This window comes from Martes martes (assembly GCF_963455335.1).
Source record: "Martes martes genome assembly, chromosome: 11".
NCBI classification, from domain to species: Eukaryota; Metazoa; Chordata; class Mammalia; order Carnivora; family Mustelidae; genus Martes; species Martes martes.
This window is the reverse complement of record NC_137899.1, coordinates 93821586-93843312: the sequence shown is the minus strand read 5'-3', so window position 1 is coordinate 93843312 and position 21727 is coordinate 93821586. Positions and strand designations below refer to the sequence as shown.

The window sequence follows — 21727 nt, the reverse complement described above, 5'->3', positions numbered from 1 at the left end:
CATTTCCAAACAGCAAGAACGTACATCTAGTTTTCAGTTTTCCTTTTTTTTAAACATAAGCTACAAATTTTTTCATTTATAAAATGGTATTACTGTGATATCCTACCTCACAGAGTGTGATAACCCATTAAAGTCACTTATAAACTCTAAAATAAAATGTACACACAGTCACCTGTCTGGGGACTTTAAAAGGTAGAGGGACTATTTATCTTCTCTCCGCAGAACTTGAAGTGAACTTGCAACCTGCCATTCTTCCCAGTTGCAATGTCCTCTTTCTCACTCACCAACAAACTGGGTTTCTGCCCACTCCTTTAAACATCATCACACCTGGGAGGCTGATCTGATGAGCTCAACCCCATGAGCTCGTGAGAATCAACTTTTTTAATTTGGCCTTTAATTGGGGAGGAACCTTTATCCTAAAAAAGAAGCTCCAGGGGCGCCTGGGTGGCTCGGTGGGTTAAGCGGTTACCTTGGGCTCTGGGCATGATGGTCCTGGAATCCAGTCCCCCATCAGGCTCTCTGCTCAACACAGTGCTTGCTTCTCCCTCTCCTTTCTGCCTGCTGCTCTGCCTACTTGTGCTCCCCCTCCCTTTCTGTCAAATAAATAAACCTTTAAAAAAAAAAAAAAAAGGAGCAGCTCCATATTTATAAAACCAATAAAGATCCTTGTTTACCCATTGTTTTCCCACACAGGAATACCCACGCTCACGGCAGCCATTACAATCCCATCATGCAGCAGCCTACCCTGTTGACTGGTCATGTGACCCTTCCAGCAGCCCAGCCCTTAAATGTGGGCGTGGCCCACGTGATGCGACAGCAGCCAACCAGCACCACCTCCTCCCGGAAGAGTAAGCAGCACCAGTCCTCTGCGAGGTAGGTGGTGAGAGTTGCCCTGGAGGAGAGAGACTTCTAAGCATTAGGAGTGTCAGCATGTGCTCTGAGTCCCAGGCATGGGACAGGGAGTGGCCGGCAGAAGGTTTTCTGAATGTGTCGTACCACTGCGTAGCACTAGGGTTTGAAGGAGACATTCGGTCTCACTTCTCTTCCCTGCCGCTTGCCTTACCATCCTCCCTCACGTGCCCGTTCCCCACGGGGAGGGCCTGGAATTCCAGTGTCCAGCCCCTTCACCTGAAGCCATTTGTGCCCTTTCCCTTCTGCATAAAACACTCAGACATGCTTCTGAAGTTGCACTTTGGAAATCATAATACTGGGTTTTTTTTTTAATGAACAGTAGAGAAATGTGCTTTCTTTGATATCCGGGGTCAAAAATCAAATTCACTTAGCTGCTTCCTAAAAAATATGCAATAATTTTGGTTAATCCTAGACATTACCAGCAGAATAAACCTTTTCATTCCCTTTCAGTCCAGTCTCCCCTCGGTGAACTCTTAAAATAAGACAGAAAAGGCCACATACTACATGATCCCATTTAGATGGCATTTTGGAAAAGACAAAACTAGATCAGGAGTTGCCAGGGACTACTGGGTGGGAGAGGAAGGGGTTGACAGAAAAGGAGCATGAGGGGACTTTCCAGGAAAGTTCTCTGTCTGGATTGGCAGGGCTACGTGTACCTTTGTCAAAACTCATCCAACCCTTCCAAAGGGTGACTTTTACTGAATATAAATTATACCTCAATAAACTTGTCTTTTAAAAAGGTCTCCAAATTAAAAAAAAAAAAAAATCGAGATCAAGGTCGCGTGGTGCAGAATTGCTCCTACGTTTTTCTCCAGAGTCACTGATTTGGAGGCGCTTAATTGCTTATTTAGAATATTGCTCAAGAGAAAGAAACCCAGTACACAAAATGTCTAGTGACTTTTGGTTTCCTACTTCCTCATTCAACCAGGTGCCAGAAACTAGGCCTGACTTTTTGTCATTCTCCTTTGAAGTTTAACCGAAGAGCTGACTTCCTTTGAGTTGTTCTTCACGATTCTTCACTGGGGTATTTCTGACAATTCTGGGAAATCCATTTCAGATCTCTGGCAGCCCTGTGACAACACAGCTGTGTCATTATTAGATTGTCTGGCAGCAGGGGCCACCATCTCAGCCCTTTGCTCTGCCATGCCCAGCCACGTGGGTGGTCACACAGAACACCAGGCTGACCCTGGGCTGAGCTTAGCATCCTCATGGCTCACCTTGTCAAGCAGGGGCAGTAAGAACTCAGCCTCCCCACCCATTGACAAGTCCCTCCCTGTTGCCCACTCATCATCCAGCTGGCTTTATGAAGGCTCATTGCCAGTACGTTTCAAGATCGATATAATTATACTGAAATTTTTGTGTATGCCTATTTTTAAGACCAATGCCTTAAGGAAAACAGAAGGTTCTCCCTTGTTGGGTGGTGCAGCCTGGCGCCCTATTCTTTAACAGTGCCAAATGGAGATCCATTAACTGCTGAGGTAGTGAAAACATCATCTCAAAATTGCAACATAGTGGGCACCTGGGTGGCTCAGTGGGTTAAGCCGCTGCCTTCGGCTCAGGTCATGATCTCAGGGTCCTGGGATCGAGTCCCGCATCGGGCTCTCTGCTCCCCAGGGAGCCTGCTTCCCTCTCTCTCTCTCTCTGCTTGCCTCTCTGTCTACTGTGATCTCTCTCTGTTAATAAATAAAATCTAAAAAAAAAAAATTGCAACATAGTAACAATAACAAATGTATAAGTTTATGCTAAGTAGGAACAGTGGAACAATCTTATTAGTAAAACTTATTGCCAGCCCCAGAAAGGGGCAAGCAACACATCTGACGCTAGCTATATAGAAAATTAAATAAACCTACAGAATTATTTTCATCTTCCTGCCTCCCTTTTGGCTAGGAAGTACTGGAATCTCTAAGGACATAGAAGAGTCTTAAAAATTTCATTGTCTTCACTATACACATACAACTAAGGTCAGCATGGGTTGCTGGGGAGAGGAAAGGGGAAGGTGTTTTTTTCCCTTAAGTTAGCAGAAACTACATTTGCTACTTTGATAAGGAATTTTGAGCCAATCAAAGTCAAGATTAAAAGGTCCCTGTTTAAGTACACCTTTCCCTCTTGCATTTTGCCCAGTTTTTCTCATTACAGTTAAAACAGATGGTAAACTTCCTATGAGGCCCAGGTGTCAAAGACGTGAGTGTTTTCATTTCGTAAGTTGCAAAACAGCCATTAGCGAGGAAACCAAAGCTCTATGTGGCAAATAACATTTCTTTCATCTCCCTTCAAAACAAGACCCATGTACATTTGCAGAACGACAGGACAGAGCTCAGGAAGCCAGGACTTGACCCTGAAGATGGGCGGGTGGGCAGACAACCTTGAGACCTTGGGCACTGCATCTGCCCCCAGAGACCAGCCCAGTCCTTGGGCACAAGCCCTCTCCCTCTTCTCAGGCCCCTGGCTGCTCCCTTTCTCCCGCTGGGAACAGGCATGTGGCACCGGACCACAGCCCAGAGAAGGCCAGGTCGCTGCTGTCACGTGTGTAGCAAGTGACTGAAAGAATGAGCAGCCACTTCAGCAGTTACAGAAAACATCTGAGTGCCCTGAACTTCTCACTTGGTAACAGTGATTTGGCAAAGCCGGTGTCCCTAGAGAGTTCAGCTCCTCGGGAGAAGCCACGGGGCCTCCCTGAGTGTATGGGGCTTTGTCATTCCAGAAACATCTCCACCTGCGAAGTGTCCTCCTCACAGGCCGTCAGTTCCCCTCAGCGGTCCAAGCGCGTCAAGGAGAACACGCCTCCGCGCTGCGCCCTGGTGCACAGCAGCCCGGCCTGCAGCTCCTCGGTCACATGCGGCTGGGGCGACGGGGCCTCCAGCACCACCAGGGAGCGGCAGCGGCAGACGATTGTCATTCCTGACACCCCCAGCCCCACAGTCAGCGTCATCACCATCAGCAGCGACACAGACGAGGAGGAGGAACAGAAGCACGCCCCCACCAGGTGAGCCCCCACCCCGGGAGGGAGCAGGGCCGGGGTGCACGGTGTGCTGCTGGCTCACGAGGACAGTGCTCCGTGGAACTGGGCCCCTTTCCGTCATCGGACATGGTGATCGCAGTCTCCCGGCCCCGACATTCTGGTTTTTCCATGGTCTAGAGTCCTGAAGTGATTTCAAGGGAATGTCTGACAGATTTTCCATAATTGTTCAGTGCCCAAAGAAGTTCGAGTCACTTTGGTCATGAAAAATAGTTTCAGTCCCTATACATTTGGGGGACCTGAGACCAATGGTACACGATGCCGGCGTATTTCAGCTCCTGTAAGCTTCAGAGTCTCTGCCTTGGGCTGTTGAATTTATTCCCAGTTGGTCAGGATATTTCTCTAGCATCGCCTTGGCGCTCTCAGAATTTGAAATAATTGTCCAATTAATCAGAAATTTCTCGGTGTTTGATTAACCCAATCTTTCAAACTGCCAGTTGGCTCTTCAACCCAGAGAGCATTACTGTTTATTCCAAAGTAGTAAGAACTCATTTTACTCTGTGGATGCTTCTTGGGAAGGGAAAAGGAATATTTATTATATCTGTAAGACTGTTAGCCCTGGCGCCAAAGCCTCTTTTCCTACATTTTCCAGCCAGACTTGAACAGAGTGCGGTTTGTACTTGGGCTGCCTGACGAGCCCCTGGACCGTGTCCCTCTGGAACAGTCAGTCCCCTGGCCTTTTGCAGCCCCGGGGGCTTTGTAGATCCCAAAGGCTCACAAGCCCAGCTCCAACGTGCCAGCCTCTCCCGGGACCAAGAGGCAGGGAAGGGGGAGGCCGGCCGCTGCCGAGTCCAGCGCTGGTGGCCAGCACGTGTCCTGGGACCTGAGGCAAAGCTTAACGATCACAGTTAGGCCCCAGTTATCAATGCCTGACTGAACACAATGTCACTAATTAGTAATCACAAATTTTCTTGATGAAATGATAAATTCTCATACCTGAAATCAAATGTACCAAATGTACAGATAGGCTAACTAAACCCTCTTGCTGTCGCTACTCCTGCCCAGGCTACTCCTGCCCAGGCTACACCTTCCCGTCTTTAGAAGGAACTCAGTATTTTGCTTTGTTTTTCATGAGAGAGCTAGTCTATGTCTCATTCTAGTGTCCTCTCCTCCTGTTTAGTGTCTCAGCCCAGTCCTCAGTGTGTCTCAGAAAAGAATGTCATAGAGCCCTTCTGGGACTGGCGTCGGTTCCCTTTCTTGATAACAACCCCATGTTGATTGAATACTCTGTCCTCCCCAGTGTCTCACATCCCCCTCCCCCAGCCCAGGAATATCATGGACTCAGGTGGTCCCATCACAAAGAGAAAGGCTTCTCCCAGCCCACAGCAGCCTGTCCCTGTGTTTGTAGAGTGGGCCATAAAACGGGCTGAGCAGCCCCGCACAGCCCTTTGCTACAACTGGGAAAAAGAAAAAGCAATTTAAAAATCTGACAATCAACTAGATGGGACTATCATTTTTGAAGTATGAGATTCGAATTGACACAGAGCCTCCACATATGTGCTCGGGAGAGAACAACGTGTCTGAGGAAGAGGGAGGAGGAGAGAGCGATCTCTCCTCCAATCAGACGGCTGCCGGGGCCGAGCACTGCGCCAGGCCAGAGCACAGACTTCTTCCCCAGTGCTCCCTAGGGCCCCAGAAAGACAGAACTGGAATTCTTGGCGGAATGTAAGGACTTCGTTGTGAATCAGCTGAAACATGGGGGAGGGCTGGGAACGAGCTGATGGGTGGGCTCTCGTGTGAGGGACAAGTACCAGTAAGTGACGGCGGGCTGCTGAGGACCAGAGCTTCGTAAACTGGAAAATGCGGGCGGCCTGCATGCAACGTTACACCGAACACAGGAACCGGGGAGTTCTCGTGAAGGCTTCCAGCTGTCTGGCTATGACAGGAAGCTCGCAGAAAGACATAATCATGTTTTCTGGAGAGATCAAATGACTGTTGCCTTAACAAAAAAGCGTTTCAAGACCCAAGAAGACAGGAAAGTGGATTTGAGTCTGAGTGGGATCATACGGAAGCCCGTAGCTGTTTTATTTCTAGAGAAACCACTGTATAATGTGTCCCTGGTATTGTGACTCCCTTTTGGAGTGAGAGGAAAAGGGGAAGGATATATGATTACTCGTTCTTAAAAATCAGAATTATAAAGCTAAACATAGTAAATATTGATTGGCCTCACCGGTGTAAGACCTTATGCTAGGCAGTGCAGGTGTCACATAAATAAGGTTGATGGGCTCTGTCCTTGGGATGTTTGCGGGGTAATAAGTGAGATACGACACATACAAATCATGACACAAAATGGGATATCAGCCCCGTGAAAACCAGCAGAGTACTGCGGCTGTTCAAAGGGAAAACAGCTTGGGGAAATAGCAGGGAAAAGGGGACTCTCTAAGGTCCGAGGTCCAAAGGGTGTAGATAAGCAGGAGAGGGGGTGAAATTGTGAATTCCAGCCCCATTGCACTGGGGCCTCAGAGGTAGGCTGGCAGGATCCGGAGCTCAGAGGGGCAGGTGATCCAAGGGCAAGTGCAAGGCAAGGACGACAGGGACTTTCAGAATAGAAGGGGATTTGAGGGTCTCCCCTTCAGTGAGGGCGGTGTGCTTCAGGAGATCCCGAGGAGCTCACGTGAAGGCTTTTGTCCTGGGAAAACAGGGAGGCACCCCCACGTGCAGCCCGTCAGGGAGACTCTTGGCCTCAACTGGCGGGAAGCTTTTCTAACCCACCAGTGTTCCCTTTCGAACAGTCAAGACTTTGCTGCTTGTTCCCAAACCCAATTTCTCCTGCACTGTGAGCATCGTGATTCTGATCTGCTGTGTTCCCAGCCTCGTTTCCTATTTGCTGCTCACCCAGGATTAGCGCCCTGACTCTGTCGAAAATGCTGACCGCGTCTGCTAATGTGACTTGGCATGGCAGTAAGAGAGGGAAGGGGCCGACGACGCTCACCAGGACAGTAAGCACGGTGTCTCGTGGCAGTCGCCTGTGCCGCCAGTGGCTTTTAGAGCCAGTGTGAGATAAATCAAGGCGGACCTGACGTGTTAGACCTGATTGAGGGTGTCATGGAATCTCTGGGAGCAGATGACATTGCCTAGAAATTTTTAGAGGAACGCCGAGGCAGAATTATGATTCCCAACCCCCAGTATTTGGCACTGTTGGCTGCCAGAGCCCAGGGATATTCAGCAGCTCCTACTTGGTGAGGAGGATCCCAGAGTCGGAGGGGGTAGGCTGGGAGTGAGCAAATTAAGGGAGAGGGGCATCCTGACAAACCTTTGCTACGCATTCTCATTTGCACTGTCCCGTGCATCGTTGGATGGGGTGTACAAGGCACATAATTGTCCCATTTAATAGGTGAGGAAGCTAAGAGCCAGAAAAGGTAGGTGACTTACCCCAATTGATTGAAGGTTCTAAGTAGCAGAATCAGGCATCAGATCCCATGCCGTTGAAAACACGGCAGTCTTGATGATTGGCAGAGACAACTGATTTCTTTCCAGTCCTTAATCGGACAGCGGTAAACTCCACCCCTCCTCATCCTCCGACCACCGCCGTGGTCGCACACAGTCACATCCACAGTCTATCCACCCAGCCCCGACCGGGAGCTCTCACATCAAGAGGGCAGAGGTCAGCTCTTCTGATTCTTTGAGAAGATGTTTTAAAGCGAGGAGGCCCACCAGACCCCTCCACCTGCTTTTCCTCAGGGAGGTGCTGTTGGAGGAGGGGGCCTCATGGGCATGGCTGGAGAATTGTTCTGGAGAGAGAAAAACCAAACTGGTATTTTTCTGGGTCCCCCAGGATGAGGTAATAGAACCAGTCCTATTTTAAATATTTACAAATGATTTTGATTAAAGGAGCACCTGACTGTGCTGAATAAGCCATCTTCTCTCCCTTGAAATCTCTTGGGACGACATCTGTGCGTGCGCGCCTTACTATTCAGACCCTTTGCCAGCCTTGCCTCACGCGAAACTGTCCTTCAGGGACTGTACCACACAATCTCCAGTCGTGAGGGTAATTTTTAAAGTGTGTCACCAAAGCAGCTCGTGTCAGCTGATCAGGTAGAAACCATTTTGTCCAGTCTTCTTTTTCGCTCGTGTATTCGTTCGTTCAGTCGTCTGGATATTTCTGGAAGACGGGTTTGATTTTCCTGAGGTCGTCGGGGCACAGCCGCTTTCGGCCTCACTTGGCGTGTGTGAGCCGCCAGTCCCGAGTACCAGCACCAAGGTTACCAGAATGTAAACTTTAAGAAGGTTGATTCGTTTTTGTCACTCAGTATTTTAAATAGGGATCTGACCCTAAATGATGTTCTTTATACGAAATTGAAAACCTCGAGTGATTACTCTCTTTAAAAGGCACAGTGAGGGGGCACCTGGGTGGCTCAGTGGGTTAAAGCCTCTGCCTTCGGCTCAGGTCATGATCTCAGGATCCTGGGATTGAGCCCCACATTGGGCTCTCTGCTCAGCAGGGAGCCTGCTTCCCCCCCTCCCCCCGCCTGCCTCTCTGCCTGATCTCTGTCTCTCAAATAAATAAATAAAATCTTAAAAAAAAAAAAAAAAAGGCACAGTGAGGATACTGCTAAACTGCTGTGCCAAAGACTTGGGCCTGAGAAATGGACATCAGCCTAACAGAGGGCATCACACATTTATGATTACACGGGCAAGGTCAGCACAGAGCGGACCCCGTGCCCATGGCCGGCCACCGGCCACCATACCGCTCCTTCCTCCCCTCCTGGTTTGTAGGCCTGAGTGAAGAAGCGGGAGCCCGACGCACAGTGTCACTGCAAGGGGCTGTGTTGTTCTGCAGCGTTAAGTCACAGTGTAGCCCCAGGTTGAGGGACAGTCCCAGCATCCAACTCCTCTCAGGAGACAGAAGGATATTTAGCAACTGACCTCACCGCATCCTGTGTTCCTTCGAAACACCCCTGTGGGGGGAGTGCTGTACCAAGGGGCTGCATTTTGAAGAAGAGACGCCGCACCCGAGGCTCCCCGGCAGCCTGACCTGACGCCACAGCACGTGTCAGAGCCACCTCGGATGTGTCATCGCAGCCTCGTGGGGCCGTGGGAGGAGCAGGCGGGAAGGACCAGGTCCCACAAGGCGGAGCAGCGCTTAGTGGCTGGGTTGCGGGAGGAAGCGGAAGAAGAATGAACACCTGCTTCTGCGGTGGGGGGTGGGGGGACCCTGGCTCCTCCCATGCCTTGCTTCTGATTTTCTAAATGGTCACATATGATAGTCTTCCTAACAATACATACGTGTGTGTGTGAGAAGGAGAGAGGTACACACAGATATCAGTGTGTGGATAATATAACTTGAATAGAACGTATGCACCGAATTTAACATGGAGATTTTTGTGACCTCACTAAGGACTTTAAGTTGAGAGCTGTGTACCGCACCGGAAAGAGCGCATTGGCCTAGAGGCATCGGCTTCTGGTCTCTCTCCTCATGAGGTTCGAGGCACCCAGCCGTGTGCTTCTAATTGGGTGGAGGGGGAATGGGAACAGGACAGCAAGTCACATGCGTCCCCCATGAAGGTGGGTGGGTCAGCAGCTCTCATCTCCATCAGCTGAGACAGCTGGCCCTGTGCCCAGCCCTGTGCCCCATTAGAGAAGAACACTGTCACCGGCGCCAGAAGGAGGAGTTACAGTTAGTTAGCATTTTCGGTGCTTGTGGGCAGGAAGGGGGAGCGTAAGAGAGGTGATGTGGCAGAGTGATGTACTGAGTACAAGCTCAGAATAACTCAACAGCAGAGAAGCGTAACCTGGCTGCAAAGTGCGCTAAGGACTTGAGTAGATATTTCTTAAGGAAAACTCGAAAGTGGTCAACAGCTCCATGGAAAAATGCTCAGCATCACTCGTCATCAGGGAAACACAAATCAAAACCACAGTATCACCTTCTACCTGTCAGCATGGCTGTCACCAAAAGAACAAAAGCGAAGAAGGTGTGGACGAGAATGCGGGGAGACTGGTGGGAATGGAACGCAAACCGATGCCACCACAGCAGGAAACTGGTGGTTCCTCCAAAAAATTAAAACCAGAGCTACCGGTGATCCAGCAGCCTCACTTCTGAGTGTCCGTCCGGGAGAGCGAAGCCAGGACCGAAGACGGATCTGTACTCCCACGTTCATCGAAGCATGATTTGCAGTAGCCAAGATGTGGAAACAACCTCCATGTCCCTCAGATGAGCGGACAGAAGAATGGGTCAAGAAAATGTAGCACGTGCGCACAGTGGAATGCTAGTCAGCCTTAAAAAGAGGAAAATTCTGCAATATGCAAAAAATCTCTTAACACGAGGTTTCTAAAATAGTCAAGTTCGTAGAATTGAGCAGTGGGATTTCCCTGGCCCGTGGCGTGAGTTAGGCAACACCTACACCCAAAGCCAACAATGCTGTACCGTGCACTTAAGACTTTGTTAAGGGGATAGATCTCCTGTTAGGTATTCTCGTCGGTAGTGTAATGGTTTTTACTGCACAGTTTTGCAGTGAGCCTCAGGGGCAGCGTCTGCGAAGCACTTTGACCAGCAGTTGTACATCAAGTAAATGTTGCCTGTGGTCATTAATCAGTGTTGTAGTAAGAGAAGAGTGCTGTTTCTCCCCTACAGCACTGACCGTGGAAGCAGAGCAGTGGAGGAAGTCCCCAAAGTTTATCAGTGGAGATGGGTTTTGACCCGGGTCTTGAAGGATGGGGTTGACCGAGACTGGCAAATAGAAATCAGAAACCCGTTCCAGAAAGGGCCTTGACAGGGCAGGAGTCCCAGGCTTGTGTCCGTTCCTCCAGCAGGGTTTCCTCCATCGGGGCTGATTTCTGTACTCCCAAGCTCTTTATTTCTTCCCATCATTTTAAAGTGATGAAAATCAGCTGTTGCCATGACAACACAAAGCAATTCGTGAACTCTGGGAGCTTTGTTCTTTACTCAGAAGTGGTGTTCTGTCGAGGACATTGAAGGAAATGTTTCTCATTCTACTCCTCTCTCTCTCCATTGCATTACCCAATTCATAACGAGATTGATAAACTATCAATAATAATTAGACACTGTAGTGAGATGAACCCCCGTGGAATCAATACCTCCGAGCCAGAAGAATCTGTAGTGATAATGTCAGATGTGCGCTCATTTTTAAAGTGACTTGTTTAACAGCTTCCCATTTGTTCTCAAATCTGCATAGTGTATTTGGGCAGAGCGCAGAGATTTTTAACAGTAGGAGAGATTAAAAACAGAGCTATCAAATCAATTCACCTTTTCCGCTTGTCACAGGCAAACCCAAAAAGATATGTAAATTAGCCCTGGACCATGTTGTTGGCTCTTTGCTCATTAGGCATAGTGAGCTCTGAAAACAAAGGACAGGACCCATGAACTGTTTCTGGAGGTTTAATCCCACACTCCTTGTAGATAGCAAGACACTGACATGCAGGATCCTTAACCTCTGGGGGAAAGGCTCACTACCTGTTAGGTTTCCATCAGGAGATGGCCCTAAGCGATCACAGCTCATTCACACAGAGCTGTCAGCCGTTGAGAGACTCTTGTCGGCAAGCCATCCTTCGGGGACCAGAAGCTCCCTAATAAGTCTTGATGGGACCCGCCCAGTGGATCCTTTCATGCCACTTTCCCTGACAGATTTCAAAGCAGGTTGGAAGTGGAGGGATGTCCTAGGTCACACTAATATCCAGGCCGCTGTCCGGGTCACACCAGTGAATGGACGGTGGAACCAGGACTTGAACACCAGCTCCCAGGACACATTTGGAAACCAGCCTCTGTTCTTCATGTGGGGTCCGCGCACCTGCAGCAGAACATGTATCTGTGTGGCGAGATGACCTCCGCACCACTGTGTATGACACAGCGTCATACTGTGTGACACACTATGTGTCTTAATGACACAGACCTGGCTGTGGCAGAAGCTGAGCGTGGAGGACAGGGCGGCACATCTCCCGTCATCCGCTCTGGAACTGGGCGCTGTACGGAGTCCTGGCCTCGGGGCCTCTTCCCCTGGTCCTGGGACCATTTTTTGATGGTGTATGCATGGCGGAAGGGGGCCCTGCGTTAATTCCGCCTCTGGGCTCTTGCGCGTTATACTGCTGTGAACACTGGCGTACGAGTGTCTGTCTGAGTCCCCACTCTCTGTTCCTTTGTACAAGTACCTAGGAGTGGCATTGCTGGGTCCTAGGGTAATTCTTTGTTCAGCTTTTTGAGGAACAAGCATATGGGCTTTTTGCATTTCAGCTGTTAAAAGTAGGAAGCATAGGTCTTCATTAATTAAAGTGTATCTATTTTATCAAAGTTAATGTGAAGAGCTGTAAATATACGCAGTCAATCCATTCCTCGCCTGCCTTTGAGCTCCTAACAATTGTCATCAGCACAACTCATTTGACAGCTCGTCACAGAAGGCTTTGTGACATCCATTATTCTCTTTAACCGATTATTTTAAAGCTTTTGCTCTTTAACTTGTCATGTTTTTATACAGTCCCCCACTGCAGTTTTAATCATCTCAAGGGCAGAGGCACGTATTGTAGCTCTTTGAGCAGGAATTCCCCGTCGCACCTACCACAGATCTCCAAGTTGGCTAACTAATGAGTTTTCGTCTCTTTCATATTGATCTTCTGGTTTATTCATAGACTAAAAACTTCTCCATCAAATCCGTACCTCGACAGAATCCACTTTGCCTGGGTCTGTTTTTGCAAACCTGTTTTCTTGTGTTAAATGAGGTAACACAACCCAGAATGGTCATGATAACAGCTGACTTTTATGCTCTTACCCTATGCCATCCGCTATCCAAAGCATTTCCGTGTATGTTCTCGGTTCTCAAGGTCAGCCTGTATTATGTACGTACCGTCATTACCCACGTTTGACCGGGAAGGAGACAGTCACTCAGAGGTTGAGTAGCTAACTCCCCACGGCCACCCAGCCAGCAGGTACTGAAGGTGCTGGCTGCAGTGCCCATGTTCTGAGCCATGGACACAGGGAGGGACCCTTCTACCCTGAACCAAGAAGGACAAAATGTGTGGCCATCGTCAGCCCAAATATCAGTCGTGCCAGGCTTCGGGGAGCAGGGGGGCTCAGACCTTCTGTGGGCTCACCTCCCAGCTTTTTGTAGGTCCTTCTTCTTAACTGGCTGCCCAGGGCTCTCGAGCTTGCCCACATCTCTGCTGCTCTTAGGAAGGCAGGGATCTGTCTTGGGAAGAGTCTGGCCTGTGACTGGCCGCGTGACCTTGGGCAAGACACCTGGGGGAGGAGGCATGGTCATTCCATTAGGCGCTCCATAAATAGCAGCTTCTTCTCTTAGCAAATTAGTTGGAAACTGACCATCTGACGTAGGCAGTCGATATTTCTTAAAAATAGATGATCAATATACAAAAATAGATGTAAATCCATTTTTAAAACCTTCACAATAAGCAACAAATTCCATATCCATCATCCCACCAGCGTGTCCTGGAGGCAGACAGAATTGGTTCCCAGAGGAACCGCACCAACATAAATATCTCGGGAGAGAAAACGTGCTGGCCACGAGCCATCTGAGCTCATTCCTCCCTATCGGCGTAGAACAGAGTTTCAGATACGAGAGGAAAACCAGAGATCCTGAGCAACTCTCTCCCCGTGGGAGCCCTTCTGACCTCCCCTAGACACAATGCTGTCCCCTCCCTGGTCCTTGGCCCTGGCTGGGGGGGAGGCGACAGGGGGGCCAGGCCTCCCGCAAGGAAGAGACTCTCAGACATCTGAGTGGCCTGTGCCACAAAGTCATTGCATGTAAGACCACACAGCACAGGTGTGGCTGAGGGTGTCCCGTCCAGGTCCCGATTTCTTTCTCCCAGCGTGTCTGACCCGGGCTGTGTATGGTCAGCCTCAGACCCTCACTCTTCTTCCACCCCTCTCTCTGCATCCTGCGTCCTCCTGGGTGTTCCGCTCCCTCCAGCCTGCATTCACCAGATCTCCCAGGCCTGAGCCTAAGCTGACGGTGCTCCCCTCCCAGCCCAGGGCCTCAGGCTGCAGGGTCTTGCTGGGCTTTTTCTCATTGCTGAGCTGTCCCCTTCCGGTGGCTCAGAGGGTACTGCCACACAGCTGCAAGCTGTAGGTGCCTCCCCTGCAGTTCTGCCAAGCCCTGCTGCAGGGGGAGAGCCCAGGGCCACCTGGAAGCTTCTTCCAGGTTCCAGAAGCACTTGTGGGTCCAGCTCCAGCCCCTTTCTCCTGTCTTCACGTGTCCCCTCCTCCTCCCACTGCTGGTTGGACGGGTGACACTTGTGTGCCTCGTCTCCTCATGAGGGTCTGGAGAACAGACATCAAATTCCTGCCCCCTCTCCAATTCCCCTCTCCCCTCTCTGATCGCCTCTCCCGTCTCAGAACGCCAGAAGTGGCCTCTCACACAGCCAGTTCTGGAATGCTGCTTGACGTCTCACTTCACAGCCGCCTCACGGTTCTGATCTCTCCCTTTCCGTTTTCAGCACTGTCTCCAAGCAGAGAAAAAACGTCATCAGCTGCGTCACGGTCCACGACTCTCCCTACTCCGACTCCTCCAGCAACACCAGCCCCTACTCCGTGCAGCACCGCGCTGGGCACCACACCAACACCTTTGACACCAAGGGGGGCCTGGAGAACCACTGCACTGGGAACCCCCGCACGATCATCGTGCCACCCCTGAAAACCCAGGCCAGCGAAGTGTTGGTGGAGTGCGATAGCCTGGTGCCAGGTAAGCGGGGGCCGGGACACCCCTCTGCCTCTCCGCGCACGGGTTTCTTTGGGTCCTGCGACGAGCGTCGTGTTGTGTGAAAGCTCCTAAGCCCTGGGCCACTCTAGCTCCTAACCCAAGGATTTCACTCAGGTAGCCGGGGTAGGATTCCGTTTACCACCGTGTAGAAGCAGCTGTTTCAACTTTTTTGTTTCTGTAAAGACTACCTCGCTGCCTTTACAGTGGCTCTCCCACTGACGAGCCTGATAAAGATAGGAAATAAAAGCCACCCAGCTCCCTCTTCGCTCGTCTGGGATGACACCCGGCTTAGAGAGTTCCTGACCGAGCAGAGCAGCTTCCCGTGTGGAAAGAACCTTCTCTGAGTCTTGGCGGGTGAGGGGGACGTAGGCTCCCCTCAGCATCCCCTCAGAGCTCGCTGTTGGGACAAGAGGTCCTAGTGAGTGTGCTTGTCTCCTCACCAGCGCATCTCCTGAAGGCCTGAAAACTAGACTCTAGAATGAAGGCTGAGAGCATAACCTTCCAGTACGCTTAGCGGCTCCCCCCCCACTCCGATTTGCTAGTATCCCTTCAGCAACTCCCTTGTTCATGCTCACCAGTGGAAGAATTTAGGGAGTAAACCAGAAGCCATCTGCTTTTCTGCCACAAACTGTCAAAGAAGATTTTGTTCAGATGCAGGGAGCTGTTCGTCAGGAAGGACCCCCGTCTAGGTCATGTGCTGCAGGAGGCCTTGGAACCTTCTTGGGGTGGTCGCCACATGTAAGCCCACCAGGTTCTGTCACTGAGAGTGACCACCTTCAGGGTGGGGTCCCTAGGGACTTTTCTAGCCCAGTGCCATAGGCCAGCCCACATAGTGTGGGCACAAGGACATCTCTTTCCAGAGTCTTCTTTCTCTACCCAGTCAAGGGTTTTAGTAGAAACCTCGGCAGGAAGAAACATTCTCTAGAACCAAAGGAACCTGTAAGGCAAACGGAGTTGTTCACCGAGGAGACAGAACTCCTTAGAGCAGCGGCCCTCGCAGTTCTTCTACTCATATATCCCTTAAGTAATTGCTTGAAACTATATCTATCGCATATTTTTAAGTTTAAATATTGGCAAAGGATGTCATTTCTGTCATGTTGTATGTCGTGTCACTGTTGAAGTACTTTGAATATGTGTGTCAGAGCCTCGGAACTACAGATTCAACTCATCCAGTCCATGGGGACACTGCCTTGTCCCCTCATCAGCCAGGCAGCCCAGCTAGTTCACCTCTGTCAAAAGTGGCTTCCCTGTGACAGCCTCCTCATCTCTGAATTTTGTTTCGTGCGGTGGCGGAGTAGGAAGTTTCCAAAGCGTCTGTAGCCTGAACAAGAGAAGACTGGGCAGCCTTCAGTGCTTCTGACCCAAGATGGCCTGGCTTTGCTAGCGAGGGACTGTCCGTCCCTCAGGAGTCGGTCAGCTTTTTCACACCTGGACGCGGGGCACCATGTCAGCTTTCCAGAGTGTGAAGCAAGGGGAGGCACACGGATGTGAGAGAGAAGGTGGGAAAGGAAAACCAGCGGATGCTAAGCCTGGTGAATCCGTTCAGGAAAAGATAACATTTGCAAACTCAGAATCTGGAAATTGGCCCTTTTAATCTCTACTGCCACTTACTTTCCAGTCCTCAGGAAGCCCTACACGCTCCGGCTTCAGTTGCAGCCTGCGAGGGGCCGCCTGGCTGGCTCAGTCAGGAAAGCGTGTGACTCTTGATCTCAGGGTTATGGGTTCGAGCCCCACGTTGGGTGTAGAGATGAGTTAAGAAAAATAAAATCTTGGAAAAAATTTTTAAAAATTGCGGCTTGCAATGCACGTAGCATGGTGTGAAGGGCTCTCCTGCTTAATTAACAGAGAAGGTCTTAAGACTGTGTTGCCGAAACCCTTAAGGAAGTCTGGCCCTTTTATTGAGCAGGAAGAGGAGCTAGTCCTGCAATCTTAAAAACTCCAAAAACCGGGGCACCTGGGTGGCTCAGTCGGTTAAACGTCTGCCTTGGGCTTAGGTCGTGATCCCATGGGGCTCCCAGCTCAGCGGGGAATCTGCTTCTCCCTCTGCCCCTCCCCTCCGCTCACTTGTGTGCACATGTGCACACGCTTGCTCTCTCTCTCAAATATGTAATTTTTTTTAAGTTAAAAAAAAAAACCCTCCAAAATCCAAATTTTTAAGTTTACAGAAAACTCAGTGGTGATGAAGCCTGACCTGAATTAGCAAGGGGCTGTTCACAGTCTCTTTGTCATAGTCCTCTGTGCCGCTTCATAAAATATCCCTGGGTTTTGGAGCAGAAATGTTCTTGGCTTTGATTACAGTTTGGTGCCCAAGGCCGTGCTGGGGGTAACCTAACATACTGAACCTTTCTAAAATCTGAAATTCCGAATTTCAAAAATGTGTGCCTCCAAGGATTTTAGATCAGGGATTGAGACCTACAGCACGAGACCATGGGTTTTGTGAAATCAAGAGTGCCCCTCTGAGACACCTCGAGGGAACGCTGTGACAGTCACATTCCCTTTAAAATATGGTTAATTGTCTATAAAAATTGGTTCAAGATAAACTTTCTTGAGGTCACCTAGGAATTAATTTTTTTTTAAAGATTTTATTTATTTATTTGACAAATCACAAGTAGGCAGAGAGACAGGCAGAGAGAGAGATAGTGGAGGAAGCAGGCTTCCCGCTGAGCAGAGAGCCCGATGCGGGGCTCGATCCCAGGACCCTGGGACCATGACCTGAGCCGGAGGCAGAGGCTTTAACCCACTGAGACACCCAAGTGCCCCAGAATTAATTTTTTTTTAAAGGTGGTTGCTGCTAATTTTTCTTAGCCTTTTAAACCAGCATGAGAGAGGAGCCAGAATCCACAGGTTAGAAATCCGCCTTGGAATTGTGTTGGCCTGTGGTGCTGGTTCCCTCCCATGGAAGGTGACACCCTTGTGAGGACAGTTACTGAAACTGTAAGGCCACCTAGTCCAACCCCGAGCGAAGAGCGGCGCACTGACCGAGGCCCGGCTTTGCCGGCACAACAGCAGCCTTGGGTCTGGAAACGACAAAGGCGGGAGAGGACAGCTTTGCGGAGCTGCATTTCATGCGTTTCAAGTTCCATTAACCATTTCCTCGCGGGCAGGGGGCCGTTCTGAGCCCTTACCCCACCGCCTTTCCACGAGAACGGCGTGAAGTCTGAACGGCTGGGAGTCTCTGAGGGCTGTTTCTGACCTCCTTTTCTGAGAAAAGGAGGGGAAGGTCGTTCTTCGCAGTAAGGCTACTGGCTCCAAGCAGCCAGGCGCTGCTGTCTCTGGGGAAGCCCGCGGTATAATTTTCTGCCGCAGAGAGAGAGTCGTTTTCCCCCGTGAGGACACGCTGCACAGTCTTTCTGGTGACAGGCAAGAGGCAGGAAGGAACTTCATGCTGGTGCCTGCTCGTCCCAGCCTGGGCAGTTTCTCAACACTACACCGCTCGCTCCAGCATCATCCCGGGCTCAGAAAAATCAGGAAAGCAGCCTTCCTCAGGGTCCTGGTGCTCAGTTGGCCTGGAGAGGCCAAGGTGTGGCCACGTTGCAGCACCGTCCCCGACCCGCACCCCAGCTAGAGTCCCAGGTGTTCCCCGGGCCCGGGTCAGGAAGAATGCTGTGCGGGCCACAGGCCCTTTTCTCGCAGAACTCTCCCCTCCTGTGACTCTCAGCTCGGGAAGGAGCCCTGGGGATTTCTCCCGCCACCTTCTCAGGTCTCCTGAGTTAGTCGAGGTTCCTCTGGAAGGCAACAGAATGAACTCTACACTGCCTTAAGACACACAATTTACTGGAAGGAATTAAGAAGGCAGAGGGAAAAGTTCAGCAGCCCTGTCCCAGGCTGGGCCGGAACCAGAATTCCCGGGACCCGGGCCACTGGCAGCCTAACGCCTGCTTCCTGGAGCACTGATCCACCCTGCCCCGGCGACTCCCAGCCTCCCAGCTATCCGTTTCCAGGAGACAGGACTTGGTTGTCGCAGCTTGGAGTGGACGCCCATTCTTGAGCAGCATTAGCCAGGGGACAGGGCTCAATAATCAAGACATTAGCAGTAGCTAACACACTTAACGCTTTTAAGAGCTTAACATGTGACAGATACTAAGCGGTCCATATACAGTCCCTCATGTGAACCTCGAGACAACTCTCTGTGAAGCTACCGTTATTCTCCCAGCTTCCCAGATACAAAAATGGAAGCACAGAGAGGTTAACTAACTCGACTGAGGCCAGGCACTGGACCTCGCCAGAGCCCGGCTCCCCAGCCCACCCACACTCTGCAGCACCCTCCCACTCACCTAGTACGGACAGGACCCCCAGGGGCTACCTTGGGAGCCAAAGCCTGTTCCCAGGTTGGCGGATCTTTGAGAACAGCCAGGCAGGGCTTGACCAGAGCATGTCCCCTGTGGCTCCAAGCCACACCTCGGGCTTGACCTTCAGCACTTGCCCTCTGCCGCCCTTGGCACTTTATTCATCTCAGCAGGAGGAAATGGTTCTCTTCATCTCTGGGCCCCCCTGGAGGACCCCCTCTGAGCCAGGGGGTCCTTATTCGTGCTCTGACCCAGGCCCCATTCCCTGTCCCCGCAGTGGTGGTAGCAGGTACGTGCTGGGGTCTGTCTCACCATTTCATCTAAAACTCCTAACCTCTTACAGACTCAGGCTGTGGATACCTTGAGCTCAGGCTCATTACCACAGAATGTCCAGAGAGTTGAAGTAGGAGCAGAGAGACAGCATCCCCAGCTGGGGCCCAGACGGCAGGCACAGCTTGTGACATGCTACAGAGCAGCAAGGACTCCTCCATCCCTCACCCGGCAGGGTCCCCCAAACCTCTCCACCCCCCAGCTCTCGGAGGGCCTTGGAGAGTCTGACTGGGTTTGGCTTTTGCACACCTCCATACTGCGGGGCCTGGCAGGCCAGGCTTCTCTCCTGAGGTGCTTGTTGCTAATAGAGATGCCCAGGCACACCCCTCCCCTGGTGTTCTGATACGGTGGGTAGGTGGGAGGACCCCCATTGGCATGGGAGGACCGTGCCAATGCACAGTCAGATTGGGGTGTCTCTGTGAGGACCCTGTGGCTCCCTCCCCGGTGAGGCAGCTCTCCCTTTCCTGGAAGGGGCTGCTGCCTGTGGGGCCGGGAGGCTCCCCGTGGACTTCACTGTGCACCCCAGTCCACCATCCCCAAGTGTCCAGTTTCCCAGACTTTCAGTCTTCACGTTTCTCTCCCTCAGCAATTAATCAGTGTTCTCTCTTGCCGGCCCCAGCCGTCTCCTCTCTGACTTTGATCTCCTCACCCTGGGATTTGTAATAGAGTTGCTCCAACCCAGTTCCGTCAAGGGCCTGCTCCTTGTGACGTGTGCCTCATTCATACTTCGCATCCTCGGGCCCGGCCTCGCCTGTTGTCCCCTAGCCTGTTGTCCCCTAGCCACCACGGGCGGTTTTTCCCTCAGGACGTGTGTAGCCCTTTTCCTGAAGCTCCATTTCCTGTACCCTGCTGATCACCGCGTCTCCGGATCTCAGCAGACAGCCCTGGACAGGGCACGAAGAGCTGCAGAAACCTCCCCTCCTCCCCTCCTCCCCTCCTCCCCTCCTCCCCTCCTCCCCTCCTCCCCTCCGTTAGACCCTCCTTGTGCTCTTCGGTGTCCCCAGACAGGAAGTCCCAAGTCCAACAAGCTGGGACTTGCTCCAAAGCCCAGTGGCCAGTCCAGCGTCCCGGCAGACTCTTCACCGGGTCTCGGGGAGATGAGGCTGATGTTGATGGGCTGGTCCCGGGGACGCGCTCCTTCCTGGCAGAGCAGCCATGCTTTCCTAGAGGGCATCCTGTGACCAGTCTGTGACCCATGGCTCTTCCCCACACAGTCACCACCAGTCAGCACTCGTCCTACAAGTCCAAGTCCTCCAGCAACGTGACCTCCACCAGCGGTCACTCTTCAGGGAGCTCGTCCGGAGCCATCGCCTACCGGCAGCAGCGGCCAGGCCCGCACTTCCAGCAGCAGCAGCCTCTCAATCTCAGCCAGGTGAGTGCCGCCCGGCCCTGGCCTGCAGGCCTGCAAGTCATCCGGGATCACCGCAGTCCCCTCCCGCCTCAGCTGCCCAGCAGGTGGCCGTGGCCGTGGCTCAGAGGGCCGCATTCCCCTGGTGGCCGGAGGGTCCCCAGGGACCTCTGCCTTCTTGCCACCATGGGTTACCCTGGGGGAAGTACGTCTCCGTGGGTCCCAGAGAGCCAGCCCCAAGTACAGTAAAGTTGTCTCGTGTCACAGAGCACTCAGTGGCGTGGTGTCAGAGCCTCACAGCAGGATGGCCCCCAGCTCGCCCTCCCAGCCAACAGAGGCTAACACACCGCGTCCTGGCCCCGTCAGACCAGGACGCCTAGGGAGGACCTGCCCGCTGACGACGGCGGGCTGACTGGTCCGTTGCCGTGAGGGAGACCAGGCCACACACGGGGAACCCCAGGCCGAGGGCAGAGAGGACTCGGAGACGGCGGGTGGCGTTGAGGGGGAATTTCATGTGAAGCAGAGTCTCCTCGGCACAGCGGCCTGTGCGCTCAGGGTCTGCGTCACATCTGACCCACAGAGTGGCGTCGGGGGCCTGTTCCTCAGAAGCCACGGAAGCGAAGTCAGTGGGGAATTTGTGTTCCGAAACCCCTCGTCCAAAGGGGTGCTTTGGTAAACTGAGGGCGCGTGTCTGTGTCATCAGGACTCCGGGTCTCTGGAAGAGAGGCTCTTCGTTTGTGCCAATGTAACTTCCCACAGCAGAGTTCCCAAGAGCCTGGGATTTCAGAAAACAAGATTTCCCCGTGAGGGAGAAAGCAGCTGTGGCTCAAAGAGGGGTTCCTCTGACACTTCCTGGCCACAGTAGGCCCTTAGGAGACATCCTGTCTCCTGTTACCTCCTCAAACTGGCTTGGTCTATGTGTCATCCAGCTGGGGACTCTGGGGACTCTGGCGACTCTGGGGACTCAGGGGACTTGGGAAAGCGTTCCTTTCTCAGTCCAGGCTAGTGTTGCTTTCCCAGCCTACAAGAGAGGCATCTTCCCTCACTCCTGTGGCTTCTGGCCTCCTCCCCTCCTCTCCTCCCCCTCCTCCCCCTTCTCCCCACTCCCCTGTCCTCCCCTGCCCCCTTCCACCTCCCCTTCCTCCCCTTCCTCTCTTACCCCTTCTCACTTCTC

At 51.9% G+C, this 21727-nt stretch overlaps 1 protein-coding gene across 1 annotated transcript in view; it reads left to right on the top strand.

Annotated features, from left to right (window-relative positions):
- HIPK2 (homeodomain interacting protein kinase 2) overlaps nt 1-21727 on the top strand; it is a gene marked incomplete at its 3' end in the record, with an annotated part of 181470 nt that overhangs the window by 146313 nt on the left and 13430 nt on the right. Inside the window, exons 11-14 of the mRNA XM_080818744.1 lie at nt 694-873; nt 3614-3895; nt 14327-14571; nt 20420-20577. Of these exons, the coding sequence (XP_080674870.1) occupies nt 694-873; nt 3614-3895; nt 14327-14571; nt 20420-20577 (865 nt within the window). The remainder of the gene's footprint in view (nt 1-693; nt 874-3613; nt 3896-14326; nt 14572-20419; nt 20578-21727) is intronic.